Source organism: Amphimedon queenslandica, unplaced genomic scaffold, assembly GCF_000090795.2.
Source record: "Amphimedon queenslandica unplaced genomic scaffold, v1.1 AMPQUscaffold_13457, whole genome shotgun sequence".
Taxonomy (NCBI): Eukaryota; Metazoa; Porifera; class Demospongiae; order Haplosclerida; family Niphatidae; genus Amphimedon; species Amphimedon queenslandica.
The window spans coordinates 55605-72449 of record NW_003546307.1 but is presented as its reverse complement, the minus strand read 5'-3'; the positions used below and the strand labels follow the sequence as shown (position 1 = coordinate 72449).

At 36.4% G+C, this 16845-nt stretch overlaps 4 protein-coding genes across 5 annotated transcripts in view; 1 reads left to right on the top strand and 3 right to left on the bottom strand.

Moving 5' to 3' along the window:
- Positions 1 to 31: 31 nt before the first annotated feature.
- LOC100640362 (microtubule-associated proteins 1A/1B light chain 3C-like) lies at positions 32 to 2034 on the top strand. Its single transcript, XM_003385524.3, has 4 exons — positions 32 to 143; positions 312 to 379; positions 1147 to 1309; positions 1516 to 2034. Exons 2-4 carry the CDS (start codon positions 313 to 315, stop codon positions 1673 to 1675), a joined length of 390 nt encoding a protein of 129 aa, XP_003385572.3. The 5' UTR covers positions 32 to 143; position 312; the 3' UTR covers positions 1676 to 2034.
- On the bottom strand, positions 1822 to 4653 carry LOC100640237 (3'(2'),5'-bisphosphate nucleotidase 1-like). The gene is made up of 6 exons (XM_019994978.1): positions 4336 to 4653; positions 4161 to 4262; positions 3957 to 4067; positions 3858 to 3906; positions 3099 to 3358; positions 1822 to 2382 (listed from the first exon to the last, which is right to left on the bottom strand). The coding sequence occupies exons 1-6, from the start codon at positions 4450 to 4452 to the stop codon at positions 2104 to 2106; spliced, it is 918 nt and encodes a 305-aa protein (XP_019850537.1). The 5' UTR covers positions 4453 to 4653; the 3' UTR covers positions 1822 to 2103.
- On the bottom strand, positions 4536 to 9701 carry LOC100640110 (CCAAT/enhancer-binding protein zeta-like). Its single transcript, XM_019995011.1, has 27 exons — positions 9612 to 9701; positions 9500 to 9565; positions 9036 to 9446; positions 8859 to 8987; positions 8651 to 8756; positions 8498 to 8598; positions 8348 to 8435; positions 8079 to 8275; positions 7974 to 8019; positions 7840 to 7883; positions 7703 to 7787; positions 7568 to 7652; positions 7333 to 7514; positions 7054 to 7250; positions 6939 to 7001; positions 6797 to 6877; positions 6489 to 6722; positions 6360 to 6413; positions 6194 to 6316; positions 6108 to 6150; positions 5997 to 6063; positions 5779 to 5931; positions 5567 to 5670; positions 5248 to 5488; positions 5084 to 5120; positions 4851 to 5037; positions 4536 to 4612 (listed from the first exon to the last, which is right to left on the bottom strand). The coding sequence occupies exons 1-27, from the start codon at positions 9672 to 9674 to the stop codon at positions 4536 to 4538; spliced, it is 3264 nt and encodes a 1087-aa protein (XP_019850570.1). The 5' UTR covers positions 9675 to 9701.
- A 78-nt stretch (positions 9702 to 9779) lies between these two features.
- Positions 9780 to 16845, bottom strand: part of LOC109581143 (uncharacterized) — a 49505-nt gene continuing 42439 nt past the window's right edge. For both annotated transcript variants that reach the window (XM_019994949.1, XM_019994950.1), the window contains 7 exons: positions 13969 to 14180; positions 13112 to 13541; positions 12694 to 12869; positions 12261 to 12401; positions 11987 to 12132; positions 11816 to 11874; positions 9780 to 10565 (listed from right to left, as the gene is read on the bottom strand). In XM_019994949.1, the coding sequence (XP_019850508.1) occupies positions 9840 to 10565; positions 11816 to 11874; positions 11987 to 12132; positions 12261 to 12401; positions 12694 to 12869; positions 13112 to 13541; positions 13969 to 14180 (1890 nt within the window). In that variant the 3' untranslated portion in view covers positions 9780 to 9839. The remainder of the gene's footprint in view (positions 10566 to 11815; positions 11875 to 11986; positions 12133 to 12260; positions 12402 to 12693; positions 12870 to 13111; positions 13542 to 13968; positions 14181 to 16845) is intronic.

Below are 16845 nucleotides of genomic sequence, written 5' to 3'. Positions count from 1 at the left end.
AAAGTGTAAATTTCTCTCCGCCTACCACTTATAAACTGGCATCATCAGTGTCACTGGCCTGACCTTTGCTGTGCATTGCGTTATTAGTTTGTTCGCTGTTCCTTCTTGCCATTCTCTAAGACAAGTCTATCACCTAAATATAAGTAAGTTGCTTTACTTTACCGCCCTTTTAACATCATGGTTTTGTGTTAGAATACGCGAATGTGTATTGTTTGTCCTCGCTTGTATCTTGTTAATTTTAGCATTTTTCTCGTTTCTCCTCTTTTGAATTTCTCTCTCTCTCCCTCCCTCTTTTCTTCCTTTTTTATTAGAATGAGTACTAGTGAAGTTGAGCCAATGACCAGTAAACAGAAGTCCTTCAAGCAAAGGAGGAGCTTTGGTGAGTTTGAGTTAGCAAAGGCACATAAAATTAACTAGATCTAGAGCATAATGTTAATATTAGTCAAATTTCAGTCTTTTTTTCCTATTTATTTTGTGTGATACAGTAGTGTTAATATAATTAAGGAAGAGATGAAAGAGCTGGTTGTGGTTGTATCCTTTTCTTTTATCAGTGATGAGAGGGTGGGATTATTAACCCTGTGGTACTGTATTGTGTATGTTTTAGCATAACAAAGACAACATGGCCTCATCAACTCATCCATTGGTGTCTGTAATCTAACAAACAGCTTGCTGCTACTGAATTAGTGTGTGGTGTGTCTGGTTATGTAATCCTTGTCTGCCTTCAAAGGGTGCCTCTCTGACACAAAGCAATTAATCAGCTGCCTACCCTTAGTAGTGGTAATGGCTATACCACCTTGTTTCTGGCTTCCCCTTTTTCTTTTCCCTTCCTCTCTCTCTAATATCTATTTTTGGCATAAGTTCACAACAAGTTGACATTATTCATACCAAACCCTTTGGCTTCTTTCCACACACAAATGTGCTTGACTGTCAGAATTGCACAAATGACACGTAACGGAATTAGTTGGCAGAACAAAGTTAGACAAGGGATAATGAATATAGCTTGAGGCATGAATCTCATTTATTGTCAGCTGCTGAGCTTGTTACATGCATTGTTAGGGAGGGTGGCTGATGACAGGCAGGTGCTGCTGTCCTAAGCATTTCTACTCACCTTTTATGTTCCTCTTTCCTTCTTATTTCCTCATGTAGCTAGTCGAAAGGATGAGGTCGCTAGCATCAGATCTAAGTTCCCCAACAAAGTCCCAGTTATCGTTGAGCGATATCAGAAAGAGAAGGACCTACCAATCTTAGACAAGACCAAGTTTCTTGTCCCAGAGGAGCTGACACTTAGTCAGTTTGTGACTATCATCAGGTAAATTGTTTCTTGTACTTGTAAAAAGAGGGGAACGATTGTTTGTCATTCTCTCTTCGTTAACAAGCCATGCATAAAAGCTTTCACCATGTGTCAGTTGTTATGGTATAAATTCTAGCATCAATTGATAGGAATGCATAACACAGTATAATTGGCCATCACAAATTCATAACAGTATCACCTTACTTTATTTTTTTGTCATTTAGAAATCGAATGGGACTTACAAGCACACAGGCCTTCTATCTCTTAGTCAACAATAAGAGCATGGCCAGCATGGCCACCACTATGAGTGATATTTATGACACAGAGAAAGACGAGGACGGGTTCCTCTACATGGTCTACGCCTCTCAGGAGTTCTTTGGTTAAATGGACAAGATTGCAATACATACACACACTAACATATATGCAAGCACGCACGCAAACCGTTGTTCTTCCACGCATGAAAATATATTTTTATTAGCCAAGTGTATATATATTATTATCTATATTGTTTTTTGTTGATTTAATTTTAGTTCTAATTATTGATGCACTGAGCATGCTCTTTGTTATAGTTGCTTTTTCTGTGTCTTTTCATTCTATAATTTTTGCCAATTATTACATGTATTATTATTATTATTATTATTATTATTATTAGTGTAACATCTTAATTGCTGAATTTGTCAATTACATATTAAGATTGATGATTTTTGCAAATTAATTATTATTTTTTTCAAAGTTTTCCCTAATATGCTATTATAATAATAAATATGTGAAAAATAAATTTAAAGGTATCCTAATCATTCTTCTTCATGAAGTTAGCAAAATTTAGCTTTGACAGGTGACGGTATCCTAGCAATGAGGTCATCATGCCCACGCATAGTAACGACAACTCCCTTGCTGTTCATAATTTGTGTTGGGTTATAGAGGAGGTGGGAGCCATGAACGTTTGTCAGTTTACCGCCAGCTGCCATTACAAGTGCTTCTGCTGCACAAGTGTCCCATTTCTTGGTTCCAGTGCTAGCGTACACGTAAGCATCAGCTGCTCCTTCTAATACCATGAGGATCTTATTGCCGCTGCCTCCAACGTGTAATACCTATTGATAAATGAATAATAATAATGATGATGATGATGATGATGATGATGATGGAAATGTGAATATCATTAGTGATTGGGTGATGTAATGTTATAAAATACAATTTTTATTTTTTGTGTGTGTGTGACTTAATAGTAGCTGTAATAGTGATATGGTGTGTGTGTGTGTGTGGGAGTGAAGGATAACAACACCATGTTGATGGCTCGTCATGTTTTTGTTAGGCAAAGTCTAATAGACTATATTCAAGTAAATCAACGTCCTTAAAATTTTTATAAATTTGACCTTTATATTCAGAAACAGGCTAGAGTTGTTTGCCCTACATTTTGAGTATAAGGTTGACTGCTACTGAGGAAGTGAGTAGATGATAAGAATCATGTGATGCTATGGCTGCCAGTTTTGATAGTTAAATAATAATTATTATTTTGACTGTGTGGAGTTGTTTCTGGCATGCATCTCAAAGGAAAGGCTGATATCACTACTACTGGACTAAAGGCTGAAAGAGACACTTGCATAAAAAATGCAAAATAATATTCCTAGTCAAAACACTATTAAGAATAACATGCCTTCAAGGGAAGTCTGCCAAAGTATAACATCAATATAATTAGTGGTATTAATATTAGCATATCAATAGTACTAATATCAGTGTTAGTATATCAACAGTATCTTAATATCAGTATCGATATCAGTATTAATATCAGTATTAATATCAGCATTACCTCTTTTGGATTCAAAGCATCAACAGCGTCCCTAACAGTCTGGCTCATGTGTGATCTAGTAACGACAATCCTCAGTCCTCCTTCACTTAGCTTCTCTCCAGGGTCCCCTGAAGCCACTGGTGTCATACCCTTCACTGCTCCTCCTACTAGACCCCATACTGTACGTCCTGTTGGTCCGTAGAACGGTTGATGAATGACCCCACCCACTGGTCTTTCATTATACGATATACCAATCAATACAGTCACATGTTCAGGGAAACCTATCAAAATGGGCAATATTCTCACAGCTACAAGCTAAGCATCATAAGAATTTTATATTATTAATACTGTACAGTTCTTCCCACAAAGCATGTTTCATAAGCTGAAAAGTACTACAATACAATACATGGCATTTGGAGCAACTTTAAAAATTCATAAAAAATCCAAATTCAATCGGAATCGGCTCAAACTTGCTACACAACATAAGAACATGTATATGTATCAGAAAATATTATAAAAATGGAGAATTGTCTCCTAGTCATTTTTGGCAAAATTTGGCCAAACACCCTGTACTATAATAGTTTAGGGAATTTCGCCCAATTTTGGAGTAACTTTAAAAATTCATAAAAAATCTAATTTTGATCGGAATCAGCTCAAACTTGCTACACAATATAAAAACACATATATGTATCAGGAAAATGATAAAAATAAAGAATTCGCTCCTTTTCATTTCTGGCAAAATACCCAGTGCATACACATTAATCTGCAGTAGATCTCTACCTTCAGTGAATTCTTTTGTGCCATCCAAAGGGTCGACCCACACCGTCAACTAAACAAAGGTAGCGTTTCAAATAAAATATTAACATTATTGTAAATTACGTCATTTTCTTTAAGGTTTACTAAATCTGGAGGGCACGTCTCTTTTAAGACATCGTCACTCTCTTCGTCGGGTTTGACCAATGTATAGTCATCACTTTCAACTGCAACATCCTATAGATATTGTTGTACAATGTTTAATGTTAATTTTTGTAAGATTGCTGCATGCATCATTCATTATGTTGACTCTAGTGTACATATCTGTACCTCTTCACCGATCAGGTTGATTTCAGGGAATCTACTTTGAATGGTGGCTGAAATGCATCTCTGAGCTCTCCTATCAGCTTCTGTTTGAGGATCATTCACACCCTATCATTAAAGGGGAGGAGAAAGCACAGTAAAAGGTCATTACTGAGATGATTGATCCTGGGCTTGAACCTACTTTCTGGACAATGCCCAGCTCTCCTGTTTTCAGTACTTCTCTGATGATGGCTCCAGATTTATTAGCGGCACAAACAGAAGCAGAAATAAGTCGAATCATTACAGATGTGGAAGACATTTTTAATTTACAAAATTAACAATGAATATTAAATAAAATTAAATAATAAATTAATTATCAGGAAAAATATCTCCCTTTAGATTTTACTTCTTTCCTCTGCCCTCCTCTTCCTCCCTTCCCTTTTCCTCTCCCGATTCCTCCTCTTCCTCGTTGCTGTCCTCTAGTTCCTCTGAAACCTCCTCCTCTTCCTCTACTTGTTTCTCTCCTCCCTCCTCCTCTTCCTCTCTCTTCCCTTCCTCCTCTCCCTCCCCCTCTAGTTCTTCCTCCTCTTCCTCGTTGCTGTCCTCTGAAACCTCCTCTTCCTCTACTTGTTTCTCTCCTCCCCATTCCTCCTCCTCCTCTCTCTTCCCTTCCTCCTCTTCCTCGTTGCTGTCCTCTGAAACCTCCTCTTCCTCTACTTGTTTCTCTCCTCCCCATTCCTCTTCCTCCTCTCTCTTCCCTTCCTCCTCTCCCTCTTCCTCTTCCTCTTCCTCCTTGGCCTCTTCTGAACCCACTCCCCCGATAGTCAGAAGATCTTAATTCCTCCCACTTGCTCTCTTTCGACTTCTTTCTTTTTTCATCGGAGCCTTCAAGGAGATGAGCAAACTAAGCAAAATAGTAAAAAATTAGTAGCTAAAATTATAAGAAATACTTCTTCAGCTGATGCGAACACGGAACTGTTCTTTGTCCTAATAAAAGGAGATAAAAGGTACATGTAAGCTGTTTCTTAAGTCAATTCCAGCCACAAATTTTTGACTTATAAGGTAAAACATGAGGCTCAAAAATAGGTACTATGGACTACAGTATAGAGCCTACCTCTTTGATTTGTTATTGAAATCCATCTCATCCTCTTTCTGTCTTCCTCTTTTATTATTCATTGTCACATCATCTCCACCCTCTTCATCGGAAGATGAAAGGTTATCCAATAAAAGTCTCTCCATTTGGTCGAGGTCTTCCTTCTTCTTTCTCTTAGTTCTTCCTCTCTCCTCCTCCTCTTCATCAGAAACGTCGTCCATGCTATCCTCAAAGTCACTAAAACTCATGTCACTGTAATCACCTAATTATATAGTCATAGATTAATTAATTATTCATAGATTAATTAATTATTCATAGTTGATCAATTAGAATGCACTACCTTCTGATGCACTGTCTTCGCTATTGTCACTGGAAGCTTTCTTTTTCTTTTTAACATTTTTCTTCTTATTTTTCTTTTCATTCTCAACTTGTTTCTTAAACTCACTGTGACAATAATAATAATAATAATAATAATAATAATAATAATAATAATAATGTTGATTATGTGTTGGAAACCATAGCTGCTATAAATTGAAATTTAGATTGTCTTACCTAGCAAAATCAGCAGTTTCTTCAATCTCTTCGTCCTCCTTGTCTGAAAGTAGGGCGGTATCTTTGCTCTTTTTCCTCTTCCTTTCTCTCCTGCTCAGCTTTGTGGCTTTAGTCGGATCAACTTTATGCATCTCAACATCTCTTCTCATAAACCTTGAGAGAGAGAGAGGGAGAGAGAGAGATCATGATTTTAAAATTATTAACTACTGCTGTCTCACTTGTGTATAAACTGAAGGTCATTTCTAACTTCGTTCTCATTCATCTTTGCCAGTTCAGAAATAGACCCTGCGATTACGTTACCATAGCAACAAACAGACCCCACCCCTTACCTGGTAGAGTATACACTTCAGTTTTTATCAAGCTACCCGTTGGCTTTAAACAAAAAATTTAAAAAATTGCCAAAATTTCCAAATACCTGCATAAGCGACCCCCCATGGTCAGAAGATTTTTGTTTAGGGTTCTTGTGCACGAAATGATCCAGGAACCGGATAATTGTAAAATCACTGAGAGGATCGCCGTCATATAAAATAGCATTCCCCTAAAATGGGTGTGGTGAGTAGGTGTGGTCAAAAGGAACTCACAGATGCCAATTGAGTTGCAAACGCTTGAACTGAAGGATGATAGTGATGAGTCAACTAGAAACAACAAAATAATAAAAATAAGAATTAAATAATATTTTTGTATTATTTAATTGTTAATTTTTTATTTACTCTCGTTAGTTCCCATAAAGTGGTTAGTTCTGCTTTACAATAGGATGGGTCTCTTGCTGTCAAGCTGTAAATTTCTGTGTTTTTATCTTCTTCATCTTCCTCCTCTTCTCTCTCTCCCTCAGCTTCAGAGTCCTCTCTTTCATGTCTTGAAAGATCTTCAGGAACATCCTTAAATTTCTCGTCAGGATCAGATTGTAAAACGAACGGCCAAAGAAACGGCTTCACTTTAAGAACCTGATTCGCAAGGAAGAGAACGAGCAGATTCAAAAAATAATAAGAAGAAAAAGAATAATCAATACTAAACATACTTCAGATAAAATCAGTAGACACCCACACACATAATGAGGCATGTGATAGTCACATGACTGTAGGATACGCTTCATGTAAGCCTATAGAAATACATGTATCACATGTAACGTCACCACGTACACTATGAACAATGTATAGTACCTTATTACGGTTCAACTCAGGATCACTTTTCAAAGATTTAAACAACAAATTCAAAAACATGGCCTACAAATTAAAACTCTAAAACCAAAAAAACCACACCCATAACCACACCTACCTGTTGACCCGTACGTGTACTTAATTGGGGGTTGCTCAGTTTTCTATATAATGCCCGATAAAACCGAGAAGAGACCGAAGTCCTTTTCTCCATGACCTGATAAAGGAGAGTGAGGGACTGTATGCTGGTGGCCAATGGGCCAATCTGTGATATCTTGAATAATGAATTTAAATGATCATCAAACGATGGAACGTCACCTAAAAATAACAATGACGACAATTATACTATATACCAAAAAAGCTAAAAAAAGATTTTTTTCACAATTTTTCATATACTAACTCTTCAGAAAGGGCAACGCCCTGTTCACTCCAGTTAGCAGTGCACTCAATATTTTTGCATCAAAGTCGTTCTTGTCGACATAAAACTTGAAGAAACTAAAGTAAAGTGATACCAGCTTCTGTGGGAGGAGTTGATCAGAAGGACCAATGACGATTTGATTGAGGAAACAAATGCAGTAATATCTATATGGGGAATAAGTTAGGAGTGGATTGAATTCAATAGTGATTGTACTAACTGTGTTTTTGATAAGATGTTTGGTCGATATAAAAGTGATTCAATCTCACGAACAACAATCAATTTCATGTTCACATGCTGAGTCACTGAGATAAGAAGAGGCAAAAATGACAAAAAATTAACAAGATGAACATACAAAGTTTCTGCAACAATAGAATGCACTTCGATGCAATTTTTCTGTTGGGATCGCCTAACTTATTGACAAGTATTTTCAACAATAGCTAAACAATAAAAAGTAACAATGGAAGAAAGGGAACAAGCAGATGGTTTTACTTGCTCTTGCTCTGGTCTGTGATATAAAAGATCAAAAACAACACCTAAAGAAAGAGAGAGAGAGAGAGAAAGAGAGAGAGAAAGAGAGAGAGAGAAGGTGGAATAAAATGTAGGATTCTTTTTGTAACAAGTACCAGTTATTTTCTCTCTAATTTCAGCAACAGGGTCATGCAAAAGCTCCTAAAACACAGAAACAAATTATACTATTAGTTACACTATTATACACGTGATTTAATAACCTTCAGTAGTTCTACGAAATGACAGTATTTGGTCTTCAACTGATGCTCAAAGTGCCACAGAAAGAGAACTCGAGGATCAAATGTTACAGGACCACACCCATCACCATCAATTAACTTATCAAGTGGACGCTGTTTAATGTATTTTAGCTTACGAGACTCTGGAAGGACATCAGAAATCAAAAGATCTTTAAAATGATCTGAAATACAAAATGACATTTTTAAACACAATTTTATAAATCTGGGTATGTCATATATCATCATTACCATACCGATGGCAAGTAGATTTTCCCTTTTGCTACGTTTCTTGCTCATTGCTATAAAGAAATCAATAGTGGAGAGAGAATGTACCGTAGACTCCTAATAATAATAACAACAATAACAACAACAACAATAACAACAACAATAACAATAATAATTACTTGAATGAGAAGGGTCATGGCGGCCATCTTATCGTTAAGAGTCCCAGAGGAGAGAACAGTCTTGAGCCATTGGACGTCCCGGCCTCTCTTCTTCTCCCTCACTATAAATGAACTACATCAACAAAACCCACTCCTCCTCCTCCTCCTCCTTACATTGTCTGTATAGCTTCAATTCACAAGTCATAATTTGACCAGCCACAGAGAGCACATGATCTAGCACTGGCTGTGATACTACTACTGTGCCGTTATCAGAATTAGACTATGGTAACATTATACAGGAGGAAAGGAGAGAGAGAGAGAGAGAGAGAGAGGGGGGAGAGGAAGGTATAAAGGCTAACTCAGTGCTACAGTAATTGCTAACCTCTTCGTGCCATAGTTTATCAATCTCCATTGGAACCAGGACCTTAGAGTGTTCCTTAAATTCCAGCTTCAATAATCTATCCTCTAATTCTTTTGACGCCATGTTCATTACAGTCCCACCCTCTGTAGCCTATCAGAAAAAAAAAATAATAATGCTTCACAGAAATTCATCACTAACATTGATTGACATGCTGCTCTTTATATCATCAGGAGTAATTACAGGGGCTGCCTCTGCATTAACACCAGTGGAGGATGGTTCTTTCACTTCATTGTTTCTTTTCCTAGGCTTGAGAGCAGGTGCATCTTTCCTCATCTTAAGAGCATTTTTCTTCTTTGCTTCAGAAGCTAGTTTTTCCTGCTTTCCATTGACAAGATGGATAACCTCTTTCTTAACTGGAATGGTTGATTTATTCTTCTTTAGTTTTCCATTGCTGATGGGCGGAGCTAATTCTTTTTTATTTTTAGCTGGACGAGGGTTAATAATTTCCTTCATTTTCTTCTTATCTTTGCTGGGTTGGGCTGGCCAGCTCCCCCAATCAGGCTGGGACATGCAAGAGGAAAGCCCGATCCTTTGCATGAAATCTGATACCTAATTAGAGACCTCAAATGATAATAATTATTATTATATCTATGGAGACTCACATCAGATGTGGTAATATTTGTACCCTTTTCCTCTTCTCCATACAACATAATGTCTTCATCATCATCCTAACATAATTCAATACTCATTAAATGATCTCTCTCTTCCTCTTACGTCCTCTAATCCGCTCCAGTCACCAAAATCAGAGCCGGAATCTTCATCCATTACATCAGCCATGACACACGTGGTTGGAAATTAAGTGATGTCACTTCCGAGTTTAACTATGACATCACATGCCTTAATTTTTAATTTTATTTTATTTTTAATTATTATTAATTTTTTTTGAATAAAATAACATAAAATAAAGTGAATATATATATGGTTGCTATTTTTGTCCTATAATCAAGTCAATGTTAGTGAATCTATAGACGATGCATTATGATCATTATCAGTATCCAATATCATCACAGGACCCCTTGAAGAAATATTAAATACTGGGTCTGGATCAGCAATTCTATCGTACGGTTTTCTTGGCAACGAAGACTTAGAAGAGGAACGTAAGACACTTTGGGAGACCCACTGAGGCTGTGAAGGTGTGGCCAATGAAACAGACTTTTTAACAGGAGCTACTCGAACAACTTGAGCTCCGTCGTTAGAATTGTCACTTTTTCTGTTACGCGACAAATTAATAACAACTGTCCCCTCTCTTGTCTTTTTGCTTTTTTTATGAGTAAAAACTGGGACTTCTCCTTCGGAGAGTTGGGGAGAGCCTGTAGCCACCTTGCCCCTTGAGTGAGGGCAGGGCACTTCTCCTGGTGATAAAGGAGGAGGAGTTAGTTGATTATTTAACGAGTGAGGTTCGTCAGAGAGCGAAGGAACATGGGCCAAAGTATCATCATCATTATTGTTAGAGCCGCTACTCATAATAGCATTGTCATTTGTAGATTTAATATCAGCTACAGCTTCTTTACTTGTTCCTCTTTTAGAAGATCGCTCATTGTTATTAAAAGGAGTTGAGATGAAAGCAGTAGCAGCATGACGAGGAGGATGATGGTGAAAGGAGAGAAGAGAAGGCTGCATTGGAAAACCAGGAGTCAATATATTTAGCTGGAATGGCGTTATGGATTCCTGGAGAGGAAGAGGAAGAGAAGGCTAAAGCCACAACTGCATGTGAACAATCACAATGTTTTAAGTTAAACTTTTTAAAATTTGGCCAGACACCATGCATGGACTAAAATATATATATGACTAAATATAACAGACAATTGCATATTCTGATGTATCACTAACAAAAATAACTATGTACATGTACATGTAAAATTTGAAGATTAAAAAAATAGTCATAACTTGAAAAATTGAAGTCAGAATCAACTCAAACTTTCTACATAGCATAACTACGTCAATATGTATCAAAAAATGTAATAAAAATTGAAGGTGATTTCCAAGCCATTTTTTGGAAAAAACCATGGGCTATAGTACAGGGTATTTTTTGAAAATTTGATGTTTTTAAAAAAATGGTCATAACTTGAAAAATTGAAGTTGGAATCGGCTCAAAATTTCTACACAGCATAACTACATCAATATGTATCAGAAAATGTAATAAAAATTGGGGGTGATTTCGGAGCCATTTTTTGGAAAAAACCATGGGCTATAGTACAGGGTATTTTTTGAAAATTTGATGTTTTTAAAAAAATGGTCATAACTTGAAAAATTGAAGTTGGAATCGGCTCAAAATTTCTACACAGCATAACTACATCAATATGTATCAGAAAATGTAATAAAAATTGGGGGTGATTTCGGAGCCATTTTTTGGAAAAAACCATGGGCTATAGTACAGGGTATTTTTTCAAAATTTGATGTTTTTAAAAAATGGTCATAACTTGAAAAATTGAAGTCGGAATCGGCTCAAACTTTCTACATAGCATAACTACATCAATATATATCAGAAAATGTAATAAAAATTGAAGGTGATTTCTGAGCCATTTTTTGGAAAAAATCATGGGCTATAGTACAGGCAAAATTTGAAGATTTAAAAAATGGTCATAGCTTGAAAAATTGAAGTCGAAATCGGCTTAAACTTTCTACATAGCATAACTACATCAATATGTATCAGAAAATGTAATAAAAATTGGGGGTGATTTTGGAGCCATTTTTTGGAAAAAATCATGGGCTATAGTACAGGCAAAATTTGAAGATTTAAAAAATGGTCATAACTTGAAAAATTGAAGTCGAAATCGGCTCAAACTTCTACATAGCATAACTACATCAATATGTATCAGAAAATATAATAAAAATTGGGGTAAATTTTAGAGCAATTAAAAACTACCATGTACCAATTTCAAAGCAACTTCAAGAGTAAAAACCTCTCTCTCTCTCACCTTATTAGTCTCTTCGGTAGTTGTCATGCTGTCTGTATATTGATCTGTAACGCGACAAACTACAAAGAATAAAAATCATTTTTTTATTAGTATAAATAATTATTATGAAAAGAAAAATAATTTCTAATTCCCAAAATAACAACACAGAGCAGCAGCATAATACTCACTCACCAGTACTAAGGTTAGTTTGTTGGACTCTATTACCAACAAATACATTCCAGCGAGTGTCACCAGGTGACAGAGGGACTTCCCCTTCACTCAGTGATACGTCATTACAAACCGTAGGCGGCTGAGGTGGGACAGCACCTAGCAACGACCTAGCAACAGGGGAAAATTTCTAGTTGTAGATATTATATATATTTACATGTAAATCATTATTTTTTATGCTTTAAATATTTTAATTTTCTTATGTACGAAGAACAATTAAATGATTATTTCGACATACCTTAAATTTTCCCCTACTGATATATCATTATCAGTAGTGACACTGCTATCACTAGTTACCAGTACTTTACTGTGGGTGTTATTCTGCGAGGAAGAGGAGGAGAAAGAGGAGGAGTCTGTCACAGACTCGGGAACTTCTGGTCTAAAGGAAGAGACAATAAATACATTACTGTATGACTGGTTTTTCTTAATTCGTATATAAAACATCTCAAAATCAGCTCAAACTTGCTACACAACATAAGTACATGTATATATTTTTTAGAATCATAAAAATAAAAATTTTCTCCTAGCAATTTTCGAACAATTTTAAAATCGACTGACAAGAACCCGGCCTGCACTATATGCCCAAATCCTGTGGCTCTCAATATGAGTAATTTACAAAAATTATTATCTTAAAAAACTGACAAACAAAATACAAAATATGTCTAACATACTTTTCTTCTTCCACAATAATATCTTTCTCTTTGGCGTCATTAGGGAGTGAGATGACTGTTGGTGTGGGGGTGGCATACGATGTATCAGCTAGTACTTCGTATGCATGACTAGTCGTTGATTTATGAGACACAGTAGAATTATCATAAGTGATAGAAGATTGAGAATTAGGAGATCCCTGAGAAAGAGTGAGAGAGAAAACTGAAAACTAACCAAGCAACAATTGCAATGCCATATTAATCCACTAATCCAATAAAGCCCAAGCCTCTCAAATACATAATGTCATTAGCTTGTTTTATCATTACAATTTTGTTATTAAATTAGTCTCATTCATAACGTTGTTTGCAATTTCAAACTAACAACAACCCACTAAATTCATTTTCTATTCATAATCATGCTAAAAATCAAATAGCAGCATACCTGGGGTGTAATGAGTTCATCTTCCTCTTCCTTTGGTGAGATTGTCAAGGAGCCAACAGGAGTCAACTCAGGGGTGTGTATGATGGGTGTGGCTTCCTTGGGAATGACGATCGGAGAGGAAGGAGGAGTGGGGGATGGGGTGGATAATGGTGTGATCACTTCACTTTCAAATGAAGTGTCACTGTAATCCTCTCCTTCCCCTCCTTCCTCCTCTTCCTCCTCTTCCTCTTTAGTCTCGGAGTCTTCCAGGGGATGATATAAGCTCAGAGCTTCCTGTAACAAAATTTCCTTAACTAGATTGGCAACGTTATCAGATTCCCTGGCAACAGATTGCCGAGGGGAATGTGACAGAGAAGAGGAAGAGGAAGCCAAGGAGACATTGCTGTCTCTGAGACTAGACAATAACTGAACTAAGAGCTCATGTTTAGCCCTAGAGAGAGAGGGGGGGAGAGAGAAAGAGAGAGAGAGAGGGGAGAGAAGAAAGGAGAGAGAGAGAGAGAGAAGATGAGGATAGCTCAATAAAGTCAATGCCCTGGCTGAATCCATTGATGGCCAGTTCAATGGTTGAATGTATGCACAAAACATGAAGTCCAAAGGATGAATAGGACGATCAAAATAAGGCGGTTCAATAGATTGAATGAATAGTGAATGGGATGAATAGAAATTCAAGGAAAAGTACATGCACATGTTGTACATGTCATAATGTATACACACAAAGGTTTTAATTAAGAAATGCAGCATGTACTACATACCTTAGACATGTGTAATGCATGTACATGTGCAATTACATTTGCTGGTACATGATTAGTACATGGTTACATGTTTTTGATGCATGGAATAGATGTCCTGTTACATACCACTCCTGAGCTTGTCCTTTAATATGTGATTGTGCTTTTTGTTGGACTTGATCCAAAGAGACGTCGTTAGAAAAATGAGTCTTTCTCGTCCTTTCAGCTTCATTTGAGAGAACAGGGAGAGAGAGAGGGGGAGGAGAAGTCCGAGGTGATATTGGTAGGTAGACCTTTCCTTCTAGTCTGATGGCTTGATGAGGAGTAGTTGGGATGAAAGGCTGTTATAAATATAATAAGACAAAAGTTAGTTTAGTGTATAGGAATGAGTGAGTAAGTGGTCAAAATGATAAGAGATAAAAAATAGACAAAATATGGAGAGATAAGAGAGACAAATAGCATCTTGAAACTATTAAATATATTCTCGTACCATCACTGATAACAATTATAGATATATAAAACACACACTATAAATATGATAATAATAATAACATTATAATATTAATAATAGAAATCACTAAAAATGCATTTATCAAGAGGTACAAGGGAAGGGAAGGATATAATTAGTACAAAACACTTTAAGGCGCAAGCAAAAAATGAAAGCAGACTATCACAAACTGAGGCGGTATTGTAGAAAACTGAAACAGGGACAGTCAATAAAAATAGTGACAGAGAGATTGAAGGAACTTCTTCCCAAATATGACTCAACAAAGTGACATACCCAATCTTGTGAAAGTGTCGCTCTATGATCTGTTGTTAAAAACACAATTAGTTTTTGGAGAGTTGGGAGAGGACATTTTTACGATACTGAAAGTTAATAAACGTACACAACATCGAAGGACACATAAACCAGGCTTTGGTAAAAGCTTACAATCAATGTGTGTTTTTGGCCGCATTTTTATCGAAAAATATGCAAGAATGAATTTAGTAAAAAGAAAGCCATACGTATATGCATTTCTTTTAAGTCAACTAATTAACTTTATAACCTATACACAGTTCACACACACACACACACACTCTCTCTCTCTCTTCTTAGTTATTTACAGAAAGCTATCCACATTCCTTATGCATTGCCAATACTGAAAACTCCTGCTGTTATTGTTGTGAAAATTATATTATTATATTTAGTAATTATGGTATACGCGTATTGTATACAAGTTAGATCAGATGATGATGAGTGTTTGCTGGTTGACTGGATGCATAATGCAACAGGGAACAACAATGTGTATACAATTTGTCACCAGATGAGTCCCAACGATCTAACACTAGAGAGAAGCAACTGGTAAACACACACTAATAAATATAACAAAGAGAAAACATAAGCAACACTGCGATGACACGCTTCATGAACACGCAGAGAAACACTCGCTAAGACTGATAAGACAGACTGGGGCAGCGTGGGCCTATGAATGATGCCTGAATAGCATCATGACTACATAAAAGAAACAATTATTTACTAGAATCTCAACAACGGAAAACAGACTAAAAGAATTCAATTCTACAATATACTATACTATAAGAACAGATACACTTACACATGTACTACAATAATCATATAAGTTACATAAAGAAATGGATGGGGATTTTATGAGGTACATTAGTTCCCTGCTAGATTTACTAGCCACTAGAAACCAGAGGCAGGCAGTTCTTAGAAATTGTGAGAGATCGGAGCCAAGGAGGCTGGAAAAGAGAAAGAAAGAGGGAGAAGGGGAATGAAGCAGGGAAGTCCCCCCTCATTTTAAAGTACAGGTGCATTCACCACACAGTCTTTCAGTGTTATCCTAGCAACAAATGAATTTATAAAGGCAGTACATTCTATAGAATACATATTGATAGCACTCTGATACAGTATAAAACTACTAATATCCTGGGTTGTGATCTTATGGTGGTTTTCTATTCTGAGAGAGAAAGAAATAATGAGTGAGGGTACAGAGGGAAAGAGGCAGACACTTGGTGCCTTTTAAAATAACATTTCTACCCATTCCAAGCAGGCATGACTACCACTAGTGGTGGCAGTGTTTTGATAGCCCCTGGCCAAATTAGTTTCACAAAGGCACAAGTGGCCCATTGACTGCTATTCATTGCTCACCAGCCATTTATAATTCTTATTCACTCACTCTTAGCAGGTAGTGAGACTATTCTGCTATTGGATTACTTATTATGCCTTAGGCCATGCAAACTATTTTGTACCTGCACATACAGTATGTACTCTTACTCTCCATAAATACCACACTGTTGCTACATTCTCTTACTACGGAATTATCATACTTAGAAGGAATTATCATACTAGAGATGGTTGTGCAAGAATGAAGGCACCATTTATCAGCATCACATCATTCATTTGTTATCTCCAACATCATGTGCATACATTAAATATTTGTACAAGTATGAATCTCTTTAGTATATAATGCCTTGATTTGTACGAATAGGATTGAAGTTAAACTACAGCAATTAAACAACTAGTGTACATTAATGGGTACTAAATTATTCAAGGTTGATTCAAGCTTTAGCACTAAAGGAATGAGCTATAAAAAGTTTTGATTATCCAATATTATAATTAAAATTTATTCATTCTTATTCAAATAGGGAAGCCATGAATGCGCACTGTGGACAATGAAAACACCAATTAATTAACAAATTCCTCACATGCCATTATCATACATGGTCATTGTCTTGGCAATGACTGAAAATACAATTAAAACAAGGTCGTCTGACATCATAGGACAACCTGTTGGTCTCCATGGCAAACTGAAAACAGTAACTAAGGTAACTATAGATTCGCTGGCTAGTCAAAGTAAACACGTCATGATAGTTCTAATTATTAGACAAGGGAGCATGAGATAAGGAACCACCTCAAAACAAGCTGTTTTGCATTAATAGGATAAATAGTTATATCATCTATTACATATCTAGTGCTTGCGGTGAGTATTAATAATTTGGGGTCTC

What these genes read in the sequence shown, in the direction of transcription:
- LOC100640362 (XM_003385524.3), top strand. Translation starts at nt 313, where the DNA reads ATGAGTACTAGTGAAGTTGAGCCAATGACCAGTAAACAGAAGTCCTTC. An exon ending in CAAGCAAAGGAGGAGCTTTG is followed by an intron (nt 380 to 1,146) that starts GTGAGTTTGAGT and finishes TTCCTCATGTAG; the next exon opens with CTAGTCGAAAGGATGAGGTC. An exon ending in CAGTTTGTGACTATCATCAG is followed by an intron (nt 1,310 to 1,515) that starts GTAAATTGTTTC and finishes TTTGTCATTTAG; the next exon opens with AAATCGAATGGGACTTACAA.
- LOC100640237 (XM_019994978.1), bottom strand. Translation starts at nt 4,452, where the DNA reads ATGTCTTCCACATCTGTAATGATTCGACTTATTTCTGCTTCTGTTTGT. An exon ending in TCAACCTGATCGGTGAAGAG is followed by an intron (nt 4,068 to 4,160) that starts GTACAGATATGT and finishes CAATATCTATAG; the next exon opens with GATGTTGCAGTTGAAAGTGA. An exon ending in ATGCTTTGAATCCAAAAGAG is followed by an intron (nt 2,383 to 3,098) that starts GTAATGCTGATA and finishes ATTTATCAATAG; the next exon opens with GTATTACACGTTGGAGGCAG.
- LOC100640110 (XM_019995011.1), bottom strand. Translation starts at nt 9,674, where the DNA reads ATGGCTGATGTAATGGATGAAGATTCCGGCTCTGATTTTGGTGACTGG. An exon ending in CGAAGACAGTGCATCAGAAG is followed by an intron (nt 5,489 to 5,566) that starts GTAGTGCATTCT and finishes CTATATAATTAG; the next exon opens with GTGATTACAGTGACATGAGT. An exon ending in AATGGGGAGGAGAGAAACAA is followed by an intron (nt 4,613 to 4,850) that starts GTAGAGGAAGAG and finishes CAGAGGAACTAG; the next exon opens with AGGACAGCAACGAGGAAGAG.